Source organism: Dipodomys ordii, unplaced genomic scaffold (genome assembly GCF_000151885.1).
Source record: "Dipodomys ordii isolate 6190 unplaced genomic scaffold, Dord_2.0 Scaffold19, whole genome shotgun sequence".
NCBI lineage: Eukaryota > Metazoa > Chordata > Mammalia > Rodentia > Heteromyidae > Dipodomys > Dipodomys ordii.
The window spans coordinates 7419287-7443464 of record NW_012267235.1 but is presented as its reverse complement, the minus strand read 5'-3'; the positions used below and the strand labels follow the sequence as shown (position 1 = coordinate 7443464).

General features: G+C 38.9%; 1 protein-coding gene across 1 annotated transcript in view; it reads right to left on the bottom strand.

The window, feature by feature from the left end:
• Positions 1-24178, bottom strand: part of Dnah9 (dynein, axonemal, heavy chain 9) — a 354260-nt gene that overhangs the window by 247582 nt on the left and 82500 nt on the right. Inside the window, exons 18-20 of the mRNA XM_013013168.1 lie at positions 23491-23713; positions 22701-22867; positions 13698-14568 (exon numbers count right to left, since the gene is read on the bottom strand). Coding sequence (XP_012868622.1) covers positions 13698-14568; positions 22701-22867; positions 23491-23713 — 1261 coding nt within the window. The remainder of the gene's footprint in view (positions 1-13697; positions 14569-22700; positions 22868-23490; positions 23714-24178) is intronic.

The window sequence follows — 24178 nt, the reverse complement described above, 5'->3', positions numbered from 1 at the left end:
GACAGATGAGAAACCAAGCAAATATAATATCCCTGAGTTTAAAACCCACTACTAGAAAAAAATCCAATTAACATTTTAGTGTGGTCACCAAGATAGCTTTGACCTTGAGGACCCCTTGGAGTGTCTCCAGGATTCCCCATCTCCACCCCTCGCACTGATACATAATTGCTAAGTCAAATGCATTTCCTAGGTTCATAAAGATTTTCATATACCAAAGTAAGTTTTTCCTCAGTAAATATTCTACTCGGATGCCAAAACTAGTGAAATATCATTACCTCCCACCCCCGCACCAAACATGAACCCTCACAGTGTTATGGGAAACTGAGAGACTAATAAGAAAAGCATTTTAGCTCAACATCTGGCACCTGAAAAGAGTAGGTGGAATTATTATTGCGAGTTAACTGTCATATTTGCACATGTGCTGCTCTATTATATTTCTTGAGGTAGTGTCAGAAATTCACAAATGAGGAAAGGCACAGAGAGGTTAAGTCATCTGTCCAAAGTCACAGAGCAAAAGGAGGGCATTATATCTGAAACTCGGGCTCTGTCCTGGGTAATCCAAGACAATTTCCTAAGATTTAATAATAGAAGAATTATTGTTCCTCACTGAGGTGGTTTGTTCTGATTAAAAGTGAACATGTATCAAGGATATAGAAATGTTGAAAATGATCCAGCATGGATCATTTCCAGCATAGATAAAATTATCCAGCATGGATAATTTCAACAGGAAAAAAACTAAACAAAAATTTTAATTATACCAAGAGCCATTATGCAAAAATATATGTATGTGAATGCCAGTTGGGAAATATCATAATGAATGAAAATAATTACCAATTAAGGTGCAAGATTAGGCTGGTATTACTGTATTTTTCAATCATTTCTGTTACATTGTGTGTACTAAGCAAAGAACTATATTACATGTTTTCCACACAGACTTTGGACACTGGATAGAAAATCCTTTAATATTTTTAATGAAAAGTTCTCTCTCTTCTTAAAATCTCTACCAGTATCTCTACCTGTGTCCTTTTCTGTACCAAAATAAGCCTGCTCTTCTTTAGCCACTGGCATTTGGGATAAATAAAATTGGGCTTATTCAATCTGGTTTAATTATAATTGCTATGACAGAATTATTCTTTGCTATGCTTCGTTTAGAACAGACAACTTTAATCTGCATGATGACATTAAATAGCTCTTTTAGGGATGAGCTGGAAAATGGTAACGTTTTGTTGGGATGAGCTGTAATTTCTAAACAGGGCCTGGACAACTCATGATATTCTAGAATTAAATTAATTTGTAAGCAAAGAACTTGCTGTACTGAAGGGACTCAGAAGAAGTTTGAAAAATTAAAAAGAATTAGAGTACATGGATAAAAGTTAATTGCCCATTAATTAGAGCTATTTAAAAGGGGACAAATACAGGACAGGTAATAATGAGAGCACATATTTTAGGGAAATCTACTGTTCGGTATTTAGCTGATAATTGGTTTTCATTTTGTTGGTGCAGACCAGAAGTTTGTAGGATGGCTTGAGTCTGAGATGGAACTTGACTTTGTCTAGGAGTCACCTTGTACTGGCACTTCCATGATTTGTAAATGGCCTGGCCCAAGCTGCAGTAGCTAGTATCTTCCATTCTCTCTACTTTCTCACTCATGTGCACTTAAAAAAACAAAAATGACAACGCCAGACATGGTGATACCTGTAATCCTAACACCAACTGGGAGACTAAGGCAGGAAGGCTGCAAGTTGGAGCCAGCCTGGGCTACACAGTGAAATAATTTCTTAAAAAAAAAACAGAAGATGTTTTATCTCCTAATAGTGGAATAAGCACAACTGTAAGACCCTTTTTGGAGATTTGGAAAAAGCCAGAACATACCCAGAAGCACAGATGGTGACAGCCACTTCCTGAGGGTGCCAGAGGAGGAGTAAATACAAGAATTCCAAACCCACCACTCAAGGTGCCCCATATCAGGAAACAGCTGTTTCACCAGAGGAATCCAGGACAAGGACCCTAGAGACCTTCATGGAGGGTGAATGACTCGATCCTGAGCTCGATGCTAACAGGAAAAAGGGTTGTTGAATTTTTGTATAATTCTCCCACTGCCCAGGATGCTAGGCCACACTAACTCAAGTGGGTCCCAGTAGAGACCATTGCCCAACATAGTCATAATCCTTCTCCCCCACAGGGCACCAGCTACACTGCCCAAGCTGAGGGGCAAGTTCAGAAGAGAATTCAAGCCAGTGGCAGAGGACCACATTCCTATCCCTGAGAGGTATGGGGAGCTGACACTTGAGCAGGCTTTTCAGTGCCCAGAGCTGATTGGAAACAAACAGCAGCAATAGTTTCTCCTGCAAAACAGTAGCTTTAGAAACCTATCTGGGGAGCACTGTCAGGATATCACATCCCTGAGGAGTCTCAAGAGAGATACAGTGCTTCATCTTCCGCCAGAGGAACCGCAGTTCATTCGAGCCAGATCACAAAATGGAGCCTGAGACTGGAAGTGCAGATCATCTCAAAGACAGAATTTGGTGGGCAATCAACTATAATCTCAACAAATACAGAACTATGACTGTTCTGGGACCTCTTTTCTCTTTTGCTTTCTTTTATTTTTGTGTGTGTGAATATTTTGTTTTGTTTTCATTTGTTTTGGGGGTAGGAGGTTAATTCTTTTTAGTTCTGTGTATTTGATTGCTTTATTTTTGCTTTTTTCCCCTCCTCTTCTTTCTTGTCCTTTTTCTTTGTTCTTTTTTTTCTGGAAAGCTCTCCTTCCTTATCTCCTAGAGCCTTCATCTTTTTCTATTTACATCACCTTTATTTCACCATTCCTCCTCACATGTGATCTTAATAGCTGCACATAACATATCCCATTCCCTGTCTCACCATCTTCCATACTCCAGATTTCTTCCCTCATCTCCCTCTAACCCAGAGAATTTAGCTCTAACCCCTACACTACTATATAAAAGCTTGGCCCTCCCAAGAAAAACTTCATATAGAAAAACTATGTGTATAAATGGAGAGAATGGAAAGCTGGATAAAAAGGCAAGATACAATCATCTATTACCTATAAGACAGATATCTAACTGGCAAAAACAAATACTTCCTTATGGGTAATGTTGGAAAAAATCTTCTGAGCACATAAATTTTATAAGGGAATGGCACTACTCATATATGATAATGTAAATTTCAAATCAAAATTAATCAGAAAAGATAGAAAAGGAACTTCATATTAATAAAAGGAGTTCTCTATCAAGAAGACATAACAATTTATAACATCTGTGCATCAAATGCTTGAGCATCCAACTTTGTCAAACAAATACTATTGGACTTAAAAACACACATAAATCTTAACACAATAATGGTTAGAGATTTCAACACTCCACTTTCACTGAATATAATCATCCAGACAAAAACTCAGTAAGGAAACTCAGATTTAAACAACACCATAGACTAATTGAACCTAACAAGACTTCTGCAGAATTTTTCATCCAGCAGCTGCATAACACACATATTTAATCATCCCATGGAACTTTCTCCAAGGTAGACTATATTCTAGGTCATTAAGCAAGTCTCAGCAAATTCAAGAAAATTGAAAATAACATCCAGTATGCTATTGAACCATATGGAATAAAACAAGAGCTCAATAGCAAAAGAAACCACAGAAAAAGTTCAAATTCATGGAGTCAGAACAACATATTGCTGAATGATCAGTGGACATCAAAGAGATAAGAGAGGAAGTCTGAAACTTCCTAGAATCTAATGAACATGAAAACACAACATTCTAGAACATATGGGACATAGCCAAAGCAGTGCTAATAGGAAAGTTATCATTCATTATGAGGGCCTACATCAACAAAATAGAGGAATCTCAAATTAATATTCTAATGATGCACCTCAAGCTCTTAGAAAAAGAACATGCCAAACCTCAAACCAGCAGATGGAAAGATACAATAAAAGTTAGATCAGAAATAAGTGAACTAGAGACTGAAAGAACTATATAAAGAACCAACAAAAAAATGAGTTAGTTCTTTAAAAAGATAAAATTGACCAAAAGAAGAAGATATATCACCTACATAAATAAAATTAGGCATTAAAACAGGCATATCACAACAGATATAAGCAAAATTCAGAACATTATAAAAGAATATTTGCAAGCTTTAATGCCAACAAACTTTAACATCTGGTAGAATTAGATGCATTTTGACCTAACCTCAATGTACCAAAATTGAGTCAATAGGATATAAACATTTAAACAGATCTATAACAAGTAATGAAATGATAATGGGAAAAAATCTTCTGGTAAATAAAAGCTCCAGCAGTAGTGGAATCACTGAGTTCTCTAAAACCATTAAAGAAAAATTAACACCAATGCTCCTCAAATTTTACCACAAAAAAGAAAGGGAAGGATTGCTACCTAATTCACTTAATGAAACCAGCATCACATTCATTTCTAGACCAAACATGGATTAAACAAAAAAAGACAATTGTTGATGTGGATAGACACAGAACTTCTTAATAAAATACGAATGGATTAAACAACTAATAAAAAAAATACACCACAATCAAGTTAGTTTCTTCCCATGGATGCAACACTGGTTCAATCTACATAAATCAGTAAATGTTAAACAGCCCATTAACAAAGCCAAGGACAAGAACCACATGATCATCTCAACAGAGAATTAAACATTTTTGACAAAATTAAACAACTTTTTCTGATTAAAAATTAGCTCTGGATATCTGAAAACAGAAATTTAACGAGGCACATGAAGTTCCTTGAAAAATAGCAACAAGCTAAACCTCAATCCAATAGACAGAAACAAATAATTAAAACAGAATTAAATTAATTAAGAGTCCAAAAAACATAGAAAGAATCAACAAAACAAAGAGTTGGTTCTTCAAAAAAAATTAACAAAATTAACAGACCCTTAACAAATCTTAGCAGAAAAAGAAGAGAACACACCCAAATAAACAAACTCAGAGTTTAAAATGGAAACATCACCAGAGAAACAACCAAGATTCAGAACATTATAAAGGAAAACTTCTGAAAACTTTATGCTAATGAGTTTGAAAATCTGGAAGAAATGAAACAATTTCTAGCAAATGTTGGCATGCCTAAACTAAACCAACTTAACAAACCCATATCAAGCATCAAAATAGAGATAGCAATAAGAGACCTCCCACCCAGGCTCAGATGGATTTACAGTGGAATTCTACAAGGCCTTCAAAGCAGACCTCACACCAATACTCCTCCAACTTCTCAATAAAATTGAAAGTGAAAGTTCACTACCAAACTTTCTATGAAGCCATCAAACCCTCATCCCAAAACCAGGCAGGGACTCATCAAAGAAAGAGAACTATAGACTCATTTCTTTGATGAACATAGATGCAAAACTTCTCAACAAAATTTTGGCTAATCAACTTCAACAACTCATCAAAAAAATCATACACCATGATCAAACAGGAATCATTTCAGGGATGCAAATCTGGTTCAATATACACAAATCAATCAAAATAATTCATTACATTAACAAGAGCAAGGATAAGAACCACATGATTATCTCAATAGATGCAGAAAAAACATTTGACAAGATTCAACACCCTTTATGATGAAAGCTCTAGGAAAACTAGGAATCCATGGAACATTCATCAATATAATAAAGGCTGTGTGTAACAAAACTATAGCCAGCATTATACTTAATGGCAAAAACCTAGAGCCATTTTCTCTAAATTCAGGAACACAACAAGGATGTCCACTCTCTCCACTCCTCTAAAAGGATTAGAATGTGTAGCTATGGCAATAGGACAAGATGCAAACATAAAGGGGATCCAAATGGGGAAAGATGAGCTAAAACTCTCCCTCTTTGCAGATGACATGATCTTGTATTTAAAGCACCCCAAGGATTCCACTCCCAAGTTACTCGAGCTGATCCAAAACTTTGGCAAAGTAGCAGAGTATACAATTAACCCTCAAAAATCAATGCCAACAACAAGAAGATGATAGGAAAAGGATGCATTACATCACTCAAAGAACTTTAACCCCTCTGTACAGTGTCTTTACAATAATATTTATTTATTTAACAAAAAGAGAGGGGCTGGGAAGATGGCTCAGTGTTAGAGTGCTTGCTTTGCATGCACGAGGCCCTGGGTTCGATTCCTAAGCACCACATAAGCAGAAAAAGCCAGAAGTGTCCCTGTGGCTCAAATGGTAGAGTACTAACGTTGAGCAGAAGAGCTGAGGTACAGCACCCAGGCTCAGAGTTCAGGCCCCACGACTGACAAAAAAAGAAAGAAAGAAAGAAAAGAAAAAGAAAAAAAGAGAAAAAGTAATGAGAAGAACGCGGCTGAAATCAGGAAAGCAACAACTTTTGTAATACCCCGCAAAAAAATAAAATACCTAGGAGTTAAATTAACTAAAGAAGTGAAAGACCTCTATGATGAAAACTTTAAAATCTTGAAAAAGAAAATTAAAGCAGAACTAAAGAAGTGGATAAACCTCCCATGTTCCTGGATTGGGAGGATTAACATCACAAAAATGGCAATACTTCCAAAAGCTATCTACAAATTCAATGCAATACCTATCAAATGGAAGAAGCAACCCAAAATTCATATGGAACAATAAAAGACGCCAAATAGCAAAAAACATCCTTAGCAGAAAGAACAGTGCTAGAGGAATATCAATACCAAATTTCAAACTCTACTACAAAGCTATAGTAAGCAAAACAGCTTGATACTGGCACAAGAACAGACCCGAGGACCAATGGAATAGAACTGAAGACCTAGAAATGAACCACAGACCTATAGCCACCTAATGCTTTATAAGGGAGCAAAAAAAAATAGAGTGAAAGGAAGACAGTCTCTTCAGTACATGATGTTGGCAAAATTGGTTAAACACCTGTAAAAAACTAAAGCTAGATCATTCTATATCACCCTGCACAAGAATCAACCCCAAATGGGTCAAAGTCCTTGAAGTCAAAGCAGACACCCTGAAAACATTACAGGAAGGAATAGGAGAAACTCTAGGGCTCGTTGGCAACGGCTGAAATTTTCTTAATAAAGACCCCAAAACACAACAAATCAAAGAAAAGTTAGATAAATGGGATTGCATGAAACTGCAGAGTTTCTGCATGGTAAAGGGCATAGCTGGCAAGATCAATAGAAAGCACATGGATTGGGAGAAGGTCTTCACTAGCCATACAATGGACAAGGGTCTCATATCTAAAATATACTTAGAATTCAAAAAATTAAACATCCCTACAACAAATCTTCAAAGCAGCAACCATCCAATTAATAAGTGGACTAAAGACTTAAAGAGAGACTTCTCTGAAAAGGAAATAAGAATGGCCAATAAACACATGAAGAAATGTTCAACTTCCCTAGCCATAAAATAAATGCATATCAAAACAACATTGAGATTCCACCTCACCCCAGTTAGAATGGTTATAATCAAGAAATCTAATAACAATAGATGCTGGAGAGGTTGTGGTCAAAAGTGATCCCTACTGCATTGTTGGTAGGAATGTAAACTTGTTCAACCACTTTGGAAAGCAGTATGGAAGTGACTACACATAGAGCTCCCCTATGACCCAACAATCACACTTTTGGGCATTTACCCAAAGGATCACAAACAAGGTCATACTAAAGCTACCAGCACAACTATGTTTATTGCAGTATAATTCACCATAGCTAAGATATGGAACCAACCCAGATGCCCCTCAGTATATGAATGGATCAAGAAAATGTGATATATATATATATATATGAATTCTGTGCCTCCATCAGAAAGAATGACATTGCCCCATTTGTGAGGAAATGGAAAGAAAGTGAAAAAAAATCATATTAAGTGAAGTAAGCCAGTCCCAAAGAAACATAGGTCCCTTGTTTTCCCTTATTTGTAATAACTAGTATAAGTCTAGGACAAGCAGAAAGGTCAAAAACTATGTACATATGACCATATAAGATGTGCTAAACAAAATGAAACCCCAATAGGGACACAAGAGGTTTGATCTTTGTTGCTGTTGTTTTTAATGTACTTTGTGATAATGTACTGTGTGATTTTTTTCTGTTGGTCGTGGGCCTGAACTTGGGGGAGGGGGTGGGTAGGGAGAAGCTGGGGAGGTGAGCAGGGAAGGGATGGTAGGGAAAAAACAAAAAAGGGGTAAAAATGCTCCATAGGAAAAGTACTCATTACCTTACTCATGTAACTGTGACCCCTTTGTACAGTATCTTTACAATAAAGATATATTTTAAAAAGCTCTGGAAATGCTGGGAATAGAAGGAATATATCTGAACATAATAATGGCTATTTATGACTAATATGGCCAACATCATACTAAATATTGAAAAACTGAAACCATGTTTTTCTAAAATCAGGAACAAGAAAAGGATATGCACTCTCTCCACTCTGTTTAGATATAGTACTGGAATTCCTAGCCAGAGCAACAGTGCAAGAGAGATATAAAGGGGATCCAAATAAAAAAGGAAGAAGTCAAACTACCCTTATTTGTAAATAATATGATCCCATACTAATAGGACTCTAAAGACATCACCCCGAAGGTAGAGCTGATAAATAACTTTGGCAACGTAACAGAATATAAAGCCCACACACAAAAAGCAGCAGCTTTTCTGCATACAAAAGTGAGCAGATTGAAAGGAAAATAATTGTTTTAAATAGTCTCAAAAATACCTAGGAATAAACCTAAGCAAGAAGTGAGTGATATTTATAATCAAATCTATGAAACGCTGGAGAAGGAAATGGAAGAAGTCAACAGGAAATGTAGACTTCCCATGTCCATGGATCAGCAAGCAGAATTAGTATCATGAAAATGAACATACTGCCAAAGGCAGTCTACAAACTCAATGCGATACCCACCCAAATCCTAATGTCACTATTCAGAGATAGAGAAAACAATCCAAAAATTAATATAGAACCAAAAAAGTCCCTGAATTGCTAAAGCAATCCTGGGTGGAGACAGGGTGGGAAGTGGGGAGCCATGCTGGAGATATCACAACTCCAGAATTCAAACTTTCCTCAGAACTATAGTAACACAAACAGTCTGATACTGGCACACAACAGACTTAAATACCAATGGAACAGACAGGACCACCCCCAAACAAACTCATATACCTATAGCGAGCATCTGATATTTGGCAAGGGAGCCCATCATAATTGTTGGAGAAAACAAACAGCCTCTTCAACAAAGTGTATTCGAAAAATTCAAGATCGATATGCAGAACACTGAAAATGGATCACTGTCTGTCTCCTTGTACTATTGCCAACTGAAAACACCTAAAAGACCTTAATGTAAGACACCAAACCTTTACATTATTACAGCAAGTAGGATAAACATGAGAACTTATTGGCATAGGCAGGACCTTCTTGAGTGGAATTATAGGGTCTTAGCAAATAGTAAAGAAAATAGATAAATGAGATTTCATCAAGCTAAAATGTTCTACACAGAGAGGACATAGTTACTAAGCTAAAAAATACAGCCTGCAGAATGGACAGTCTTTGCTGGTTATACATGACAAGAGCTTAATATTCAAAATACTCAAGGAACTCAAGAAACAAAACTCCTAAGGTATCAATAACCCAATTAATAAATGGGGGAAGGAGTTAGATAATTTTAGAGAAAAAGGTAAAAATATCCAATAAACAGGCAAAGAAATGCTAAATCTTTTTTTTTTTTGGTGAAAATACCGTACCAAGAGGTTACAATTACATGGGCAAGGTAATGAGTACATTTCTTATCAAGCATTGTTGCCTCCTCCTTTGTTTCCCTTTCCCCTCCCTTCCCATCTTCCACCCCCTCCCTACTCTGGCCGAAGTTGTATAGTTCATTTTTCGATATAACGACTTGTACATCTCATTGTTGCAATGGGTCCACCTGTATCCCTATTTAAATTATTTGTTTTTTTTCCTTCCCCTCCACAAATTATACCAACATCAAATACAGTGAAAGCAGGGGTTATACTGTGGGGGAGGGACATACAAAGCAACAAAGAAATTACCTTATAAATATGTCAGAAACAATCACTTGAAAGAAAAACAAACATTTGAATACTTACTTTGGGGTTCATTTCACCTAACATCAACTTATCTGCCCTTTTCTGCTTGTCTCAGACATATACTAGTTATTGCAAATAACGGAAACCATGGGACCTATGTTTCTTTGGGCCTGGCTTACTTCACTTAATATAATTGTTTCCAACTCTTTCCATTTCCTAACAAATGGGGCAATGTCATTCTTTCTGCTGGAGGCATAGAATTCCATTGTGAATATATACCACATTTTCTTGATCCATTCATCTACTGAGGGGCATCTGGGTTGGTTCTATATCTTAGCTATGGTAAATAATGCTGCAATAATAAACATAGCATGCTAGTAGCTTTAGTGTGGTCTTGTTTGTGATCATTTGGGTAAATGCCCAAAAATGGGATTGCTGGGTCATAGGGGAGCGTCAAAGCAGACACTCTGAAAACATTACAGGATGGAATAGGAGAAACCCTAAGTCTCCTTGGCACAGGCTGAAATTTTCTTAATAGAAACCCAGAAACACAACAAATCAAAGAAAGGTTGGACAAATGGGATTGCATGAAATTGCAGAGCTTCTGCCTGGCAAAGGACATAGCTAGCAAGATCACTAGAAAGCCCACGGATTGGGAGATCTTCACTAGCCATACAACAGACAAAGGTCTCATATCTAAAATATCTGGAATTCAAAAAATTAAATCCCCCAACAATAAATCCTCAAAGAAACAACTGCCCAATAAATAAGTGGGCTAAAGACTTACAGAGAAACTTCTCTGAAGAGGAAAGAAGGATGACCAATAGATACATGAAGAAATGTTCAACCTCTCTAGCCATAAAAGAAATGTAAATCAAAACAACATTGAGATACCACCTCACCCCAGTTAGAATGGCTATAATCAAGAACTCTGCTTTCACTGTATTTGATGCTGATATAATTTGTGGAGGGGAAGGGAAAAAACAAACTCTTTAAATAGGGTTACAGGTGGACTCATTATGAAAATGAGATGTACAAGACTTTATGTTGAAAAACGAACTTTACAACTTTGGCGAGATGGGGGGTGGGGAGTGGGGGGTGGTAGGGGAGTGTGGGGGTGGGGGTGTGGAGAGGGGAATGGATGGTATGGGGAAACAAAGGGGGAGGCAACAATGCTTGATAAGAAATGTACTCACTATCTTGCCCATGTAATTGTAACCCCTGTGTATGGTATTTTCACAATAATAATAATAATGAAAAAGATTGCAATGGCTAAAAAATAGAACTCTAATAACAGCAGATGCTGGAGGAGATGTGGACAGAAGGGAACCTTACTGCATTGTTGGCGGGAGTGTAAACTTGTTCAACCACTTTGGATAGTAGTATGGAGATTCCTCAAAAGAAATGCTAAATCTTTTTTTTATCACACTTGTATTCTATTAATTTAGATTTTTTAATCTCCTTATAGATGGTACTGGTAGCTTATGCCTATAATACTAACAACTCAAGAGGCTGAGATCTGGGGATCATTATTTGAAGCCTGCCCAGGCCAGAAAGTCTGTGAGATTCTTTTTTTCTTTTTCGAAGGAGGAGGCTACAATGCTTGATAAGAAATGTACTCATTATCTTGCCCATGTAATTGTACAGTATTTTCACAATAAAAAAATGCTAAATCTTGACCACAAAGAAATTGTAAGTCAAAACAACACTGAGATTCCAGATCACCCCTGTAAAAATGACCATAGTCAAAAATCACTAGACATTGTGTTGAAAATGAACTATACAACTTGTGGGTAGGTACAGAAGGGAAAAACTGGGAGAGAGTATAGAAAGGGGGTGACACTGTTAAAAAAGAAATGTACTTATTTCACTTAATATAATTTTTTCCAAGCCTTTCCGTTTCCTAACAAAAATTTGCAATAACTAGTATATGTCTGATTCAAGCAGAAAAGGTCAGATAAGTTGATGTTAGGGAAATGAACCCTAAGATATGCATTCAAATGTTTTTTTTCTTTCATGCGATTGTTTCTAACACATTTATAAGATTATTTTTTGTTGCTTTGTATGCCCCTCCCCCACAGTATAACCCCTGCTTTCACTGTCTTTGATGCTGGTACAATTTGTGGAGGGGAAGGGGAAAAAACAAATCGTTTAAATAGGGATACAGGTGGACCCATTGCAACAATGAGATGTACAAGTGGGTCATGTCGAAAACAAACTTTACAACTTTGGTGCGGGGGCGGGGGGGAGAATTGGGTGGGGGGGACAGAGGGAGGATGGGAAGGGATGGGAAGGGGAAACAAAGGAGGAGGCTACAATGCTTGATAAGAAATGTACTCATTATCTTGCCCATGTAATTGTAACCCCTCTGGTCAGTATTTTCACAATAAAAAAAGAAAATGTACTCATTACCTGACATATGTAACTGCAATGCTTCTGTGTGTCATCTTTACAAGAACCATTTTAAATATATAAATATATTTAGAGAATAAAATAAACATGATAGATATTCAAAGTCACCCAGCAGGGTGACTACAGGAAAGATAAATCTTATAGATTAACAAAGTAAAGATTAATGAATTATTTATCCATTAAGGAAAAAAATATATAGATAAGAGCAAATGCTGGCAGGGATAAAAGAAATCCCTACTGCACAGTTTTTGTAGGAATATAAACTGTTGCAACCACTATAGAAGGCTGTTTGGAGTTTCCTCAAATAAACGTAGAACTACCTTACTCTCCAGGGATATCACTCTTGAGCATTTATCCAAAAGATTACAAATCAGGAAACACACTTGCACACCCATGTTCATTGCTGCACTATTTACCATAGCGAAGTTATGGAAAGAATTCAGATGCCCCTCAATGGAAGAATGGACAAAGACACATAGATAGATAGACAGGCAGACAGATAGGCAGGCAGACAGACAGACAGATATCTCATATAGCAAACACAGGAGAGGTAGACAGGCAGGCAGACAGACAGATACCTCATATACTAAACACAGGTTTTCTCTCATATGTGGAAGCTAGATCTAAATTCTAAACAAAAATATATACAGGATCATATGCGTATATATGTGTGTATTATATGTGTATTATATACACATATATATTATGTATACGTATTATATATGTGTATTATATACACAAGGGAAGATTATAATGGTGTAACTCCTTTGGACAACTAATTTGTAGTTTAGCAAAATAACTAGCAGGAAGCTGAAACATATGTTGTTTGTTGGGAAGGGAGTTAGGGAAAGGAGGGCAGACAAACGGAGAAATTAAGTGTGGATGAACACAATCATAATATTAAATGTACATAGGTGAACCAGATGAGTAGTCTGTGTTGGTATAGATGTGAGGGAATGGGGAAGAGGTGACATTGATCAAGATGTATTGTATTCATAAAATGACATGTTGAATGGAAACTTTTAATGAAATAGCACATAAGAAGAAAGACAGTGAAACAAAAGATCAGATCACATCTTTTCTTACATCAGCAAAGCTAAAGGCAGACTGATTGGTGTGCATTTCATCTCCTGGTTTTTCCTCTGGCCTTTGAATGGTGGGGCAGGTTAGTGTGTGTGGACCTGCTCTGAAGAAAAGCCAAAGCAGGGAGGCAGAAAAGGAAGGTCTGAGGTGATCTTCCCTCAACCCAGATTAGAAAAATGTCAGGATTCCTTTAGTAAAGTTACCTGGGGTAGCTGAGCCCGGATGTCTTCGGATCCTATGAATATACTTTCCAGGTGAGACCAGGTTTGCTGCACCTCAAACCAGATAGAGATGACCGCATCTGCTGTGGACAGCTTCTTCTGCCAGCTTGATACTTCCTCCAAGAAGAAAGCAATGTACTTGGACATCATCAAGTTCTGGAGTTGGACTTGATTGTCCTCTAGAACCTCAATGAGGTCCTCGTCAGACCGCAGCAAGGGGACATTGGTCCGCAGGTGGGGCTCATACTGGAATTCCATGCCCGCCCAGGTAGTCTGCAGCTCCTTTAAGGTCTTCTCCATGCCCATCTCTTTCACCGCTCTGTCCACAATGCTACGGACCTCATCTTCGAAGCAGTGCAGCTGGAGCTGCAAGAGGTGGGCCAAGGTGGTGTCATGGTCCATGGTGAAGCTCACGCCTGTGGCCTGCATCAGCTGCCTCCAGTGCCGCTCTCGGATGGCTGGGTTCTGCAACTCAGCCACTGCCCTCAGGGAGGTGAGCGTGTTCAGTACGGTGCTTTCCAGACCTGAGAAGGCATCCCAACCTCTCACCTCTTTGTCAAGGTTGCGGATGTGCCGGGCAAACCGTTTACACTCCACATCCATGACTTCCACGTTGATATCCCTCCACAGCATCCTCTCCCAAGCATGGATACTAGAGGTGACCATTCCGATGGTGTCCCAGAGCTCCTTCAGCTGGCACACCTCCTTCCTGCACTGCTTCAGCTGCTTGTAGTCGGGAACACTGACCTCAAACAAGCTGGCAGACTCAGAAATGGAGGCCATGGTGGATTCCATGTGTTGGATCTCCAAGTGCCAGACATCCAGCATCTGATGAGGGTTGATGCTATCAAACCTACAAAACATGATGTGTTTCCTTGGTTAGTGTGATGCACAGGGCTCCAGTACTAGAGTTGCCAAGGTAATGGCTGGCAAAAATTTCTGTATGCTTAGTATTCCAGGAAATAGCAGTGACTTTCACCATTGTTGCTAATCCTGGGAAGGAAAGGTATGCGAGAATAGCGGGAGTGGGGTTAGCATTGGAGAAAGAGCAGTGCAAGAGGAATATCATACTTGGAACTTTCAGATATGAGGAAGTAATAAAACTATTCATTTTGTCTTCCACTTCCCTAGGTCTAAAGAGTTACTGAGCCCCCTCCCCCACTGATTCTATTCTTCACTTGGCCTTTGGCCTCTGCAGGACCACTTGACACAAAAATAGCATTGTCATTTTCTTGTAGAAGCTGGAAAGCCAAAGCTCCTGCCAGATGTCTTTGAGAGAGAGAGAACTTGTACTAAGTGGCTAAACCTGGCCTGCTCTGGTACCTCTCCTTTTAGGCCACGACTCTCCGTCTTGGTTGTGATGTGAGGATCTTCTGGGAGCTTTCAAAGATTTCCTAGGCCCAATCTGCTTCACTATCTAAGTCAGATTCATTGGGGATGGGATCCAGAAATAGTATTTTTCAAACTTTCCTGCTGGTTCTGACATGCCAGAGTGGTGTTGTTCATGGGGAAGCACACACTAGTGTCCTGTATCAGCCTCAGTTAGGTGATGGTGCCTCAACTCGGAGAAGGAAAATTGGTGGTCATGGAGAGAAGTACAAAGGCCTTCCAGGGTTCAGATTACCTCCAGCCACCATCTCATCTACTTAATTCCCTCCACCAAAACTGTCCTGCATCTACTCCATCTGTCAACTTACACCCTTTGCTGACCGTTGTGGCCTCCGTCTTAATTCTGCATCTAGTTCTCTACTTCAGTCGGCTATGTTCTATATCTAGATTTACAGCTTTAGTTCCTTTCTGCATTCCTTTGCTTTCTATGCCCAAGGTGCACATCCATTTGAAGAGGACTCCTGAACTTGTAAATGTTCATACTTTACCTTATCCTTCACAAGACATGTATTCCTGATATAGACTTTCTCCCAACTCAAGAAGCCCCCATGCAAAGCAGCTCACGTGGCCAGGTATCAGTTCCTTGCTGAGGGGCACTTAGGATCCAAGTTTCAAAGAGGGTCTGACTTTCTTCCTAATCTCCCTTTATTCTCCTCCCCATTCCCAAGCTCAGGTTTCCTTGTCTCTGCGTTCATAGAGGGCCAGATATTGGGGATACCATGACTTAAGGGAGGATAGTATGTTCTTCTACAACCTGAGCCAAGGTATCATGGGGTTCCTCATCCAACGGAAAGTTGAGAGGAAATGAATGACTGGAGAATCGGATCTTTCTTTCTCACTACAGTGTGTTCATGTCCATATGTGCGTGTCATGTATCTGTGCCAGTGTCTGTTGATAAGATAAAGAAGGTAGGGAAGAAGGAAGAAAATGACTTACAAACTCCTGCCCCTTTTTTCAATTGTCTTTAGAAATATTTGACTTTTCAATAAAAAAGTAGTCCTAATAAGAGTCCTTTACCTGAATTGCTTACCACTTAGTCCTAATTACCATGCAACATAAGAACAGTTATGCATATTATTAAATTTGTGTCAGATTAACTTTGATGCTTATGGTGTTTGATTCTTGTTTGTTCCATCTAGATTATTTTGGGCTTGTGGGCTATGATTGTAGATCTACATCTCAAGAGAGTGACCAGCATGTCAGTGCTGATTTTCAGCTCCTAGGTATCTCAGAATAGTGCACCAGTTTCGAATTTTCAGAGGTAAAGAAAACATACTGTATGTTGGTGAAGAGGTTGTTCCTGTTGGAGGAGTGGAAAGTGGGGACTAGACAGAACTAGTGGCTGAGCATCTAAGAAGGGTCCCCAACCAAGCATGAGTGATTCTTCTATTTTTCATTTGCAGACTATTGGTGCAGATAGACACAGTCCCTCAGTTGTTAGTACAATTATAAGATCTATAAAATTTAGACAAATTCAAAATGCTCACATCCTGTATAATTTATGAATGGAGTGTCACTCTGGAATGACTGATTAGATAAGATCTGAGCTATTAAATTATTTGATAATAAATTTGAACTAACCATTCTTTCCTTACCACATACGAATGCTCTTAAACTAATGTTGGTTCTTTAAATATTTGTAGAAGGTGAGCATTTGTCAAGCCTATTCCCAACTTTCCTCACTCTGTGCTATAGTTTTTGTTTGTTTTAAATGTGTGGATAGTCATTTCCTAGATCTAAGCATGCCTAAAAACTAGTTTGGCCTATTCTGTGAGGAAACCTCTAGCCATGAGAGCATGTAGCTCTATTATCATGAGTTGTGGTTATGAGCCCACACTTGTATAAACCTAGCATTTGGGAGATTAAGGAAGAAGAATTAAGAATTCAAGAGTTTATACCCAGTAAGACCAAGTCCAAGAAGCAACCAACTACCGGAATGAAAACATAATTGTAGGAAAACCTTGCCATAATGCTCATAAACCTATTTCATGATGTGCCTAATAAAACATGAAGCAGTTCTCCAAATGCAGGGGGAAATGATAGTACAGGTCTAAACCAGAAAGCCATAGGAGGGAAACAGGGTGTAATGAGTCTTTAGAATTGAAATAATAATGCAGAGTATTTTAATATGAATGAGTTGTCTGGAAAGTCAGCATGAATAACACTTTAATTAAGAGAAATGGAAATATAGTGCTCATGTGCACGATTGTGGCGAAAATGATTGATTCAGACTTCACTCAAACATGAGCATTGGGAGAGAGAGAAGAGTAAAAGATTTTTATTGGTTCTTGGGAAGCTAGCCAGGGGTAAATGTTAACCCCAGTCCTATAGCTGTATACAGGATGAAGCATGGCCCATCTCAGCAGGACACCTACAGGAATGTGACAGTGTGTCCGACCTTGAACTTGTGATTGCCAGTCCTTCATGTCCTATTTCTGTCTTGGGGCACAGTGGGACAATGGGAAATCACCCAAGACTATCCTTGATCATCTCTCATCTTCAGTCAGTCCTGCTTATTATCTCTCCTAAATTTCTCTCAAATTTGCTGTTTTCTCTATTATCTATGCCACTGTGTGGCTAGGTTGTACCAGGGCTCTTCTGGTTGAAACCTGGTGTTGAGTCTGTCTCATTCCATTATGTTGGTCGTGGGATTTATATCATAGATTGGTCCCCAACGTATGAGAGTTTAATTTTGGGGTTTCTGACCTTATGATGGTGCCAAAGCATAGAACCTGTATTTAAAATGTGAGTTTTGATTTTTATCTCAGGCAAGCAAAAGACATGCAGTTTGATACTCTCTACGGTGCTGGGCAGTGGGCCTAAAAAACCACTCATGGGAATCATAAGGAGAAACAACCAATGTTCCTTCCCCATCATGCTGTGATGCTGAGTTATGGTAGGTTATAACCATTAAATGCATTTTTTGACATGATAGTTTCAATTTATGGCAGACATCAGGATGAAACCCCATTGTGAGGCAGGGAACATGCGTGTACTCTTCCCACTCTTAGTGGTTGACCATTGTCAAACTGGGCCCCTTGGACCTCTCTATTTCCCTCACATGCTTCTCCATTCTAGCTGTGCGTGCCTGTAGTTCTGTAGCTGTTTCTTGCATTCTCAGATTTGTGGCTTTTCCTATGTGTTGTTTACTTTGCCCAGAATCTCCTTGCTTGCCATTCTTAATGTTCTCTTCTTTTTTTAAAAAAATTCTTCTTAATCCCAAAAAGGTCTTATTTGCCATCGACTCAAGTACCATCTTCTCCCAGGATACATGAGCTGCCTCAGTTAATGATGGCACCTGGTGCATTCTTATTATTCAATTCTGAAATAGTCTGTGAGGCTATAGTAAGTTCTTGAAGTCAGAGAGAATCCTAGCACCCACATCATTAGTTTTTGTTGTTGTGTTTTTTTTTATTAATTCCATTGTGAAAACCACATCCAAATTTGCCTTATAGAAGCAAAATCATGTGAATGAATCAGGTGAGCTGGAAGATCAGGACCAAACCTGAAGGAGTGACTTAATGTAGGCGATTAATATGTATCTGGAAGGCTTAAGGAAGAATCCCACTATTTCTTTTTTCCTCCAGATTTTAAAGAGAAAATAGACACTATGCAAACAAGACCAAAGTCCCTTTTTTTCTCTTATATCTGCTGCAGTGAGTCACATGGAAGGCCTTGCTTTATCAGTTGTCATAGGACAGCTCCTCATAGAGGATTCTTCAAGAAGTCTTTCACATCTGTTCATGGAGTCTGACTCAAATGAAAATACTCATGATCTCCATTGAGCTAGATGTTGGAGGGACAGATTGTTTTCAATAAGAAATACCTGGATTTACTTGGTCTTAGTGTGGGTAAGAGAAGTACTGATTCTGGAACCATTCCTTAGGGTCAGGAAGATGGTCCTCAAGGTCAGAGACTGAACAAGAAGATAGCTGCCAGCAGTGTGGAACATTCCTATCACTCAGGGAGGGAAATTAGTCACCAATTTTAAGAGTTGTAGAAGGTCCTTAAACATGGGTGTGATAGTTTGGCCAATTATTACAAAGTGTGCTAACTCAGCCAGAACTATTTTGAGAACTGAGAGTTAAGGACTAAAGGAGGAAGAAAAGTTTGACTTGGACATGAAGAGGGAACCTGAATCCAGGGAACCTGAATCCAAAAGACCTGATTTCACATAGTACCTGTCAGACAGTAAGAGCCTAATGAAACACTCATTTTCTTTTCCTCCTTCCAAGACAAGATCATTAGAAGAGCTTAATCTGTGAGATCTAATCAGGAGCAGAAATTTTATTCACAGAGAGATGCTTCAGGGTTTGCAATTTAGAAATTCCTAAATGATCTAAAAGTGAAAGATCTAGCACATACTCAGCAGCTACAAATTTTAAACATTCTCTCTCTCTGTCTTTCTCTCTCTCTCTCTCTCACACACACACACACACATCTCCCACACACAGTAAAAAAGAGAACAAAACAAAAATGCATGAGTTGCCATCCTTTAAGATTCCCTTTAGGAATAAATTCATGATTCTGCTCTAATCCTGATGGTTTTCATGACAAGAAAAGAAATATATCAAAATTACAGTACATTGGTTTCCCCCACTGCTGTGAGCAGTTCTTTTCAAAGCATTCTCTTCCAATGATTCATCTGCATGTCAAATTAACAGATGTGAATTTGGAAAACCCAGCTAAGAGTAGCAATATCCTCACAGCCAGCAGATACAAGGGCTAAGAAAAAAATGAATGCAGCTATCAGATAAAAGTAAAATAACAGCTGATTGATACACATACAAAAATGACAAGAGATCAGGTTCTTAACAGACACACAAAAAATGTACCGATGTTGATCCCTTTCATGCAGTCTCAAAAGTCTCTCCATGAAGACATTTCTTCTAGCATCTGTAGAATTCTTTTGAAAATTTTTGAGACAGCTGATGCTGTCAGCCACTAAGATAATTTTTTATGGCTGCTGTTATTGATGTAGTTGTGATTAACACAGCAGTTTGAGAGACCACCTCCCTCATTAGTATTGGCTCTGCATGATCAGCATTCAATTTTGAAAATTCAATTGCATGACCAAAGGAGAGTAAAAAGGATAATCCCTAGACTCTAAAGGAATAATTCCCAAGGGAGGCACACAAATGTTTTTGAGCAACAGTTGTTCTACTGGAATGAGGCCGTGGCTCCTAAGGTGATCATTTCCAGGATACAGTCCTTTGGAGTTCTATGTCTTGGGCAATTGCTTAAGAGGAAACTAGTTATTGTCCTTTAGGGCAGTAGGATAGAGGTTTTCAAACTTAGCTGCATGTAGAATCAGTTGGGAAGCTTCATACAATATTCATGCAAGAGTCTCCAGAGGTAGTTGATCTTCAGGACACGCAAAATATTGGAAGGTTTAAATGCTCCTCTAGGTGATTCTAATGTGCAAACAAGTGGTGACGCCCTGTTTAGAGTTGCATGCTTTACAAATATTTATTGCTGACTCTGAGGGACTTGAACTCAGAGCCTGGTACTGTCCCTGAGCTTCTTTTGCTCAACTGCCACTTGAACCACAACTCTATTTCTGGATTTTTGGTAATTAATTGGAGATAAGAATCTCACAGACTCTCCAGCCCAAGCAGGCTTTAAACTATAAACCTTAGATCTCAGCCTCCTAAGTAGTTAGAATTACAAGTATGAGCCACCAGGGCCTGGCACATGATTATTTGGTTCTTTATTCATTCATTCATTCATTTTTTTCTTTTTCTTTTCCTTTTTCATCGTCATCATGGGGCTTGAACTCTGGGCCTGGGCACAGTCCCTCAGCTCTTCAGCTCAAGGCAAGTGCTCTACCGCTTGAGCCACAGCACCACTTCTGGTTTTCTGGTGGTTAATTGGAGCTAAGTGTCTCATGGTCTTTCCTGCCCAGGCTGGCTTTGAATTGCAGTTCTCAGATCTCAGCTTCCTAAGCAGCTAGGATTACAGGTGTGAGCCACTGGCACCAGGCCCATATATTATATTTTATATATACTTTATATACCTTTCCTTCCTTGCCTTTTTACATACTCATTTGTTCTTTGGTAGATCCAAAGATAATGTTCAGAAGCTTGGAAGATAGAAACTGTTGAGTGAATGACAAGAGTAGACCCTTACAGAGGGTAAAAGAGGGAGGGAGTAGGGAGAGATTAGTTATCACATTCAAAATCACAGCCAGATGGATAGAATACAGCCTGGTGTCTTGCTACACAGAAAGGTGATTTGTGGGTAACAATATTGTAAAATATAATTTAAACAAGCTCGAAGAGAGGATTTTGCATTTTTTATCATAAAGGGATGATAAATGTTTGGGATGATGGATAACTTCAATATCCTAGGTTGATCGTTGCACAAAGCATAAAAGTACCACAATATCATACCATACCCCACGAAGATGAGCAATTATTATCTTTCAATTAAAATAAATCATAAAAAATAAAAAGAATAGGCCATGGATGTGTGCCAGGTTGGAAGACTAGTCATTCCAGGGTGCTGGAAGGAATAGAGAAGCATGTGTGAACTTGAGGCTTTCAGTGGTACAGTCCAGAACAATCTACTGGATGGTGGCTCAACATTTTACCAAGCATAGGGCTAAATAATTCTCTCAAATCCTTTTTACAATCAATGAGGTAAATGTGATTATCTATATAAGTAACACATTGTAAACTAGGCATACATACTAGATTTGAAGTGAGATGCAGGCAGCCTCCACCTATTATCCATGTACTTAGTCCTCACAACAAATTTGCATGTGTTTTTGTTTGTTTTACTACTTCTTATGACTTTGAGAATATAAGAGCACTTCATCCCTTACATAGAACATTCTACATTTGGGGAGATCTACATCTGTCTGTCTCAAACTATAGAGGGATCACAGTTCTGGGAAGCAGAATATAGACTAGAGTGGCTGGAGGGAGGGGAGGAAACCCAGCCATTCAGAACCAGCTTGTTCTCCTGCATGGAGCCCTGGATCTAGGCAGTGCTGGAGGCAGAGGCCTGCCAGACTTCTCTACCTTTCCCTTTGCCCCACTGGAAACCTCTGGGAGTGAAACCCCGTGTGCAGGAGTTGGAGCCATGTGAGTAACTTTTTCTTGCTTTGTTTATGAAAAGACTTACAAGACCCAGTAGAGAAGTGTCTGATGATTGATTACCAAACCCAGAGAGAGCCCCTCCCCCCTCAGTAAACCTTCACTTCAATGCTTGCTTTAAGCTACCAAAATACCTCCCAGCATGACTAAAAAAAATATGTTATTGACTACTTTCAGCCAAAAGGGAAGAAGGCTGTGAGAATTCAAAATGCTAAAGGTTTAGAAAAATCCGAGCATTCTGCCACATAAAATCTTCTCACAAACTTGGAAACCAAAGCAACTCGTAAACATTTCTTTAAAGACAAGGCATTTTATACAATCTTTCCTCATCTCACGTAAGCCATAATTGGATGCATTATTAGCACCATGCTCTACACCAAGGAACTACACAGAAGAGAAGACTTTGAGACAGTCTTCCACTGCTCAAAGAATACAGTAGAGAATTCAACCAAACGACCCTCAGTGATTGCTATTTATGGTTACCTAGGGGTCATACCTGAAGGGGGCATCTCTGTGGAACCTCTCCTGGAATTGATGCTGCTCCACATCGAAGGCAGTGCACCTCTGGCGGAGGAGGGTCACTTCATTAGCCTGCAGCGGGGCCACCTGCTGCCTCACGGTGATGGCCATTTTTTTCACATTGGTCCATTTCTCCGGCAGCTCCTGCAAAGGAGACTTCGGTGTCATCACACCCACAGGGCTCCCCTTCTCCCAGACCAGGAGGCTGGGTATCATCATCATGCCTCCATCTACACTATAAAATAATACTAGAATGTGCCAGGGTTATTTGATCATTCTCAACATCATCCCCAAATTCTTCCTCAACTTATCTCTTTGGATGCCTGTTCTTTCCAATCCCACCTACTTCTAACTCAACACTAACCTTACTCTTGCCTTTAACTTATAACCTATTAGCCCTTCCTGTTTTCTATACTTTGTAGGACCACTTTGTTATTTTATTCTTTGATGTCCCTTTTAGATTATCTTTATATCACTCTGGGCAGATTGTTCCCTCAAATCCAAGCGCTATCTTATTTCTGGTTCTTGGGGAAAAATATTTTCATCTTTATTGGTTCTATATATCCCCAGCATTCCTTTTTTCTTCCTTTATTGAGTTTCGAGAAAATACTTGATGTTATCCATGCACCCCACACTGTAGTTCCAAAACCTGGATGTGTATCTCCACCAGGTCCTTTTTTCTATTTCCTGCAACCCACCTCACTCCACTCAGAAAGGCTAAAGCTCTCCTTCTACATATTTTGTACAGAATACACAAGTGTACTGACCTCTAGCTGCTTAAACACAGCTTCTGGTAATTCTTGTTCATAGTTCTTCAGCAATTCAATAGTTTGCTTTAAGGGCTCAAACATATCATCAGTGCTGTTCTGCCTTTCTTTAAGGGCCATAAGGTGGCCCATGATGTCAACCAATCCTTGGAAATCTCCTTGTTTGACTTTTGTGAGCAAGCCTTTCTCACTACTTTTTATGAAGACGTCAAGGTCAGCCAGGCTAACAAATACAAACATAAGGATCCAGTCACCTTGCATTCCTCCTAAGTAATTTTATACTTATTTCCCCCAAAAAGCAGCTATTATTACTGAAAGCATTCTATGTATATGGCACCCAGCATAGACTCTGCATTAATGCTATCTAATATGACTTTCTTAATCAGTGAGAAAGTCATAGGACTTAAGGACTGAGCCTGTCCCCATAGGGGATATGGATAACTGTTGAAATGGTAATCAATTTATAGATTAGTGACTAGCTCTCCATCAGCAGTGACTTCCAAGGTTTTACCATTTCACTATGGATACACAAGATGTTATCATTTGGGAAGCCTACATTAAAAGTAAACAATCTGTTTATATTGCCTTTGTAATTATTTTATTGTGAAAATACTGTACAGAGGAGTTACAATTACATGGGCAAGATAATGAGTACATTTCTTATCAAGCATTGTAGCCTCCTCCTTTG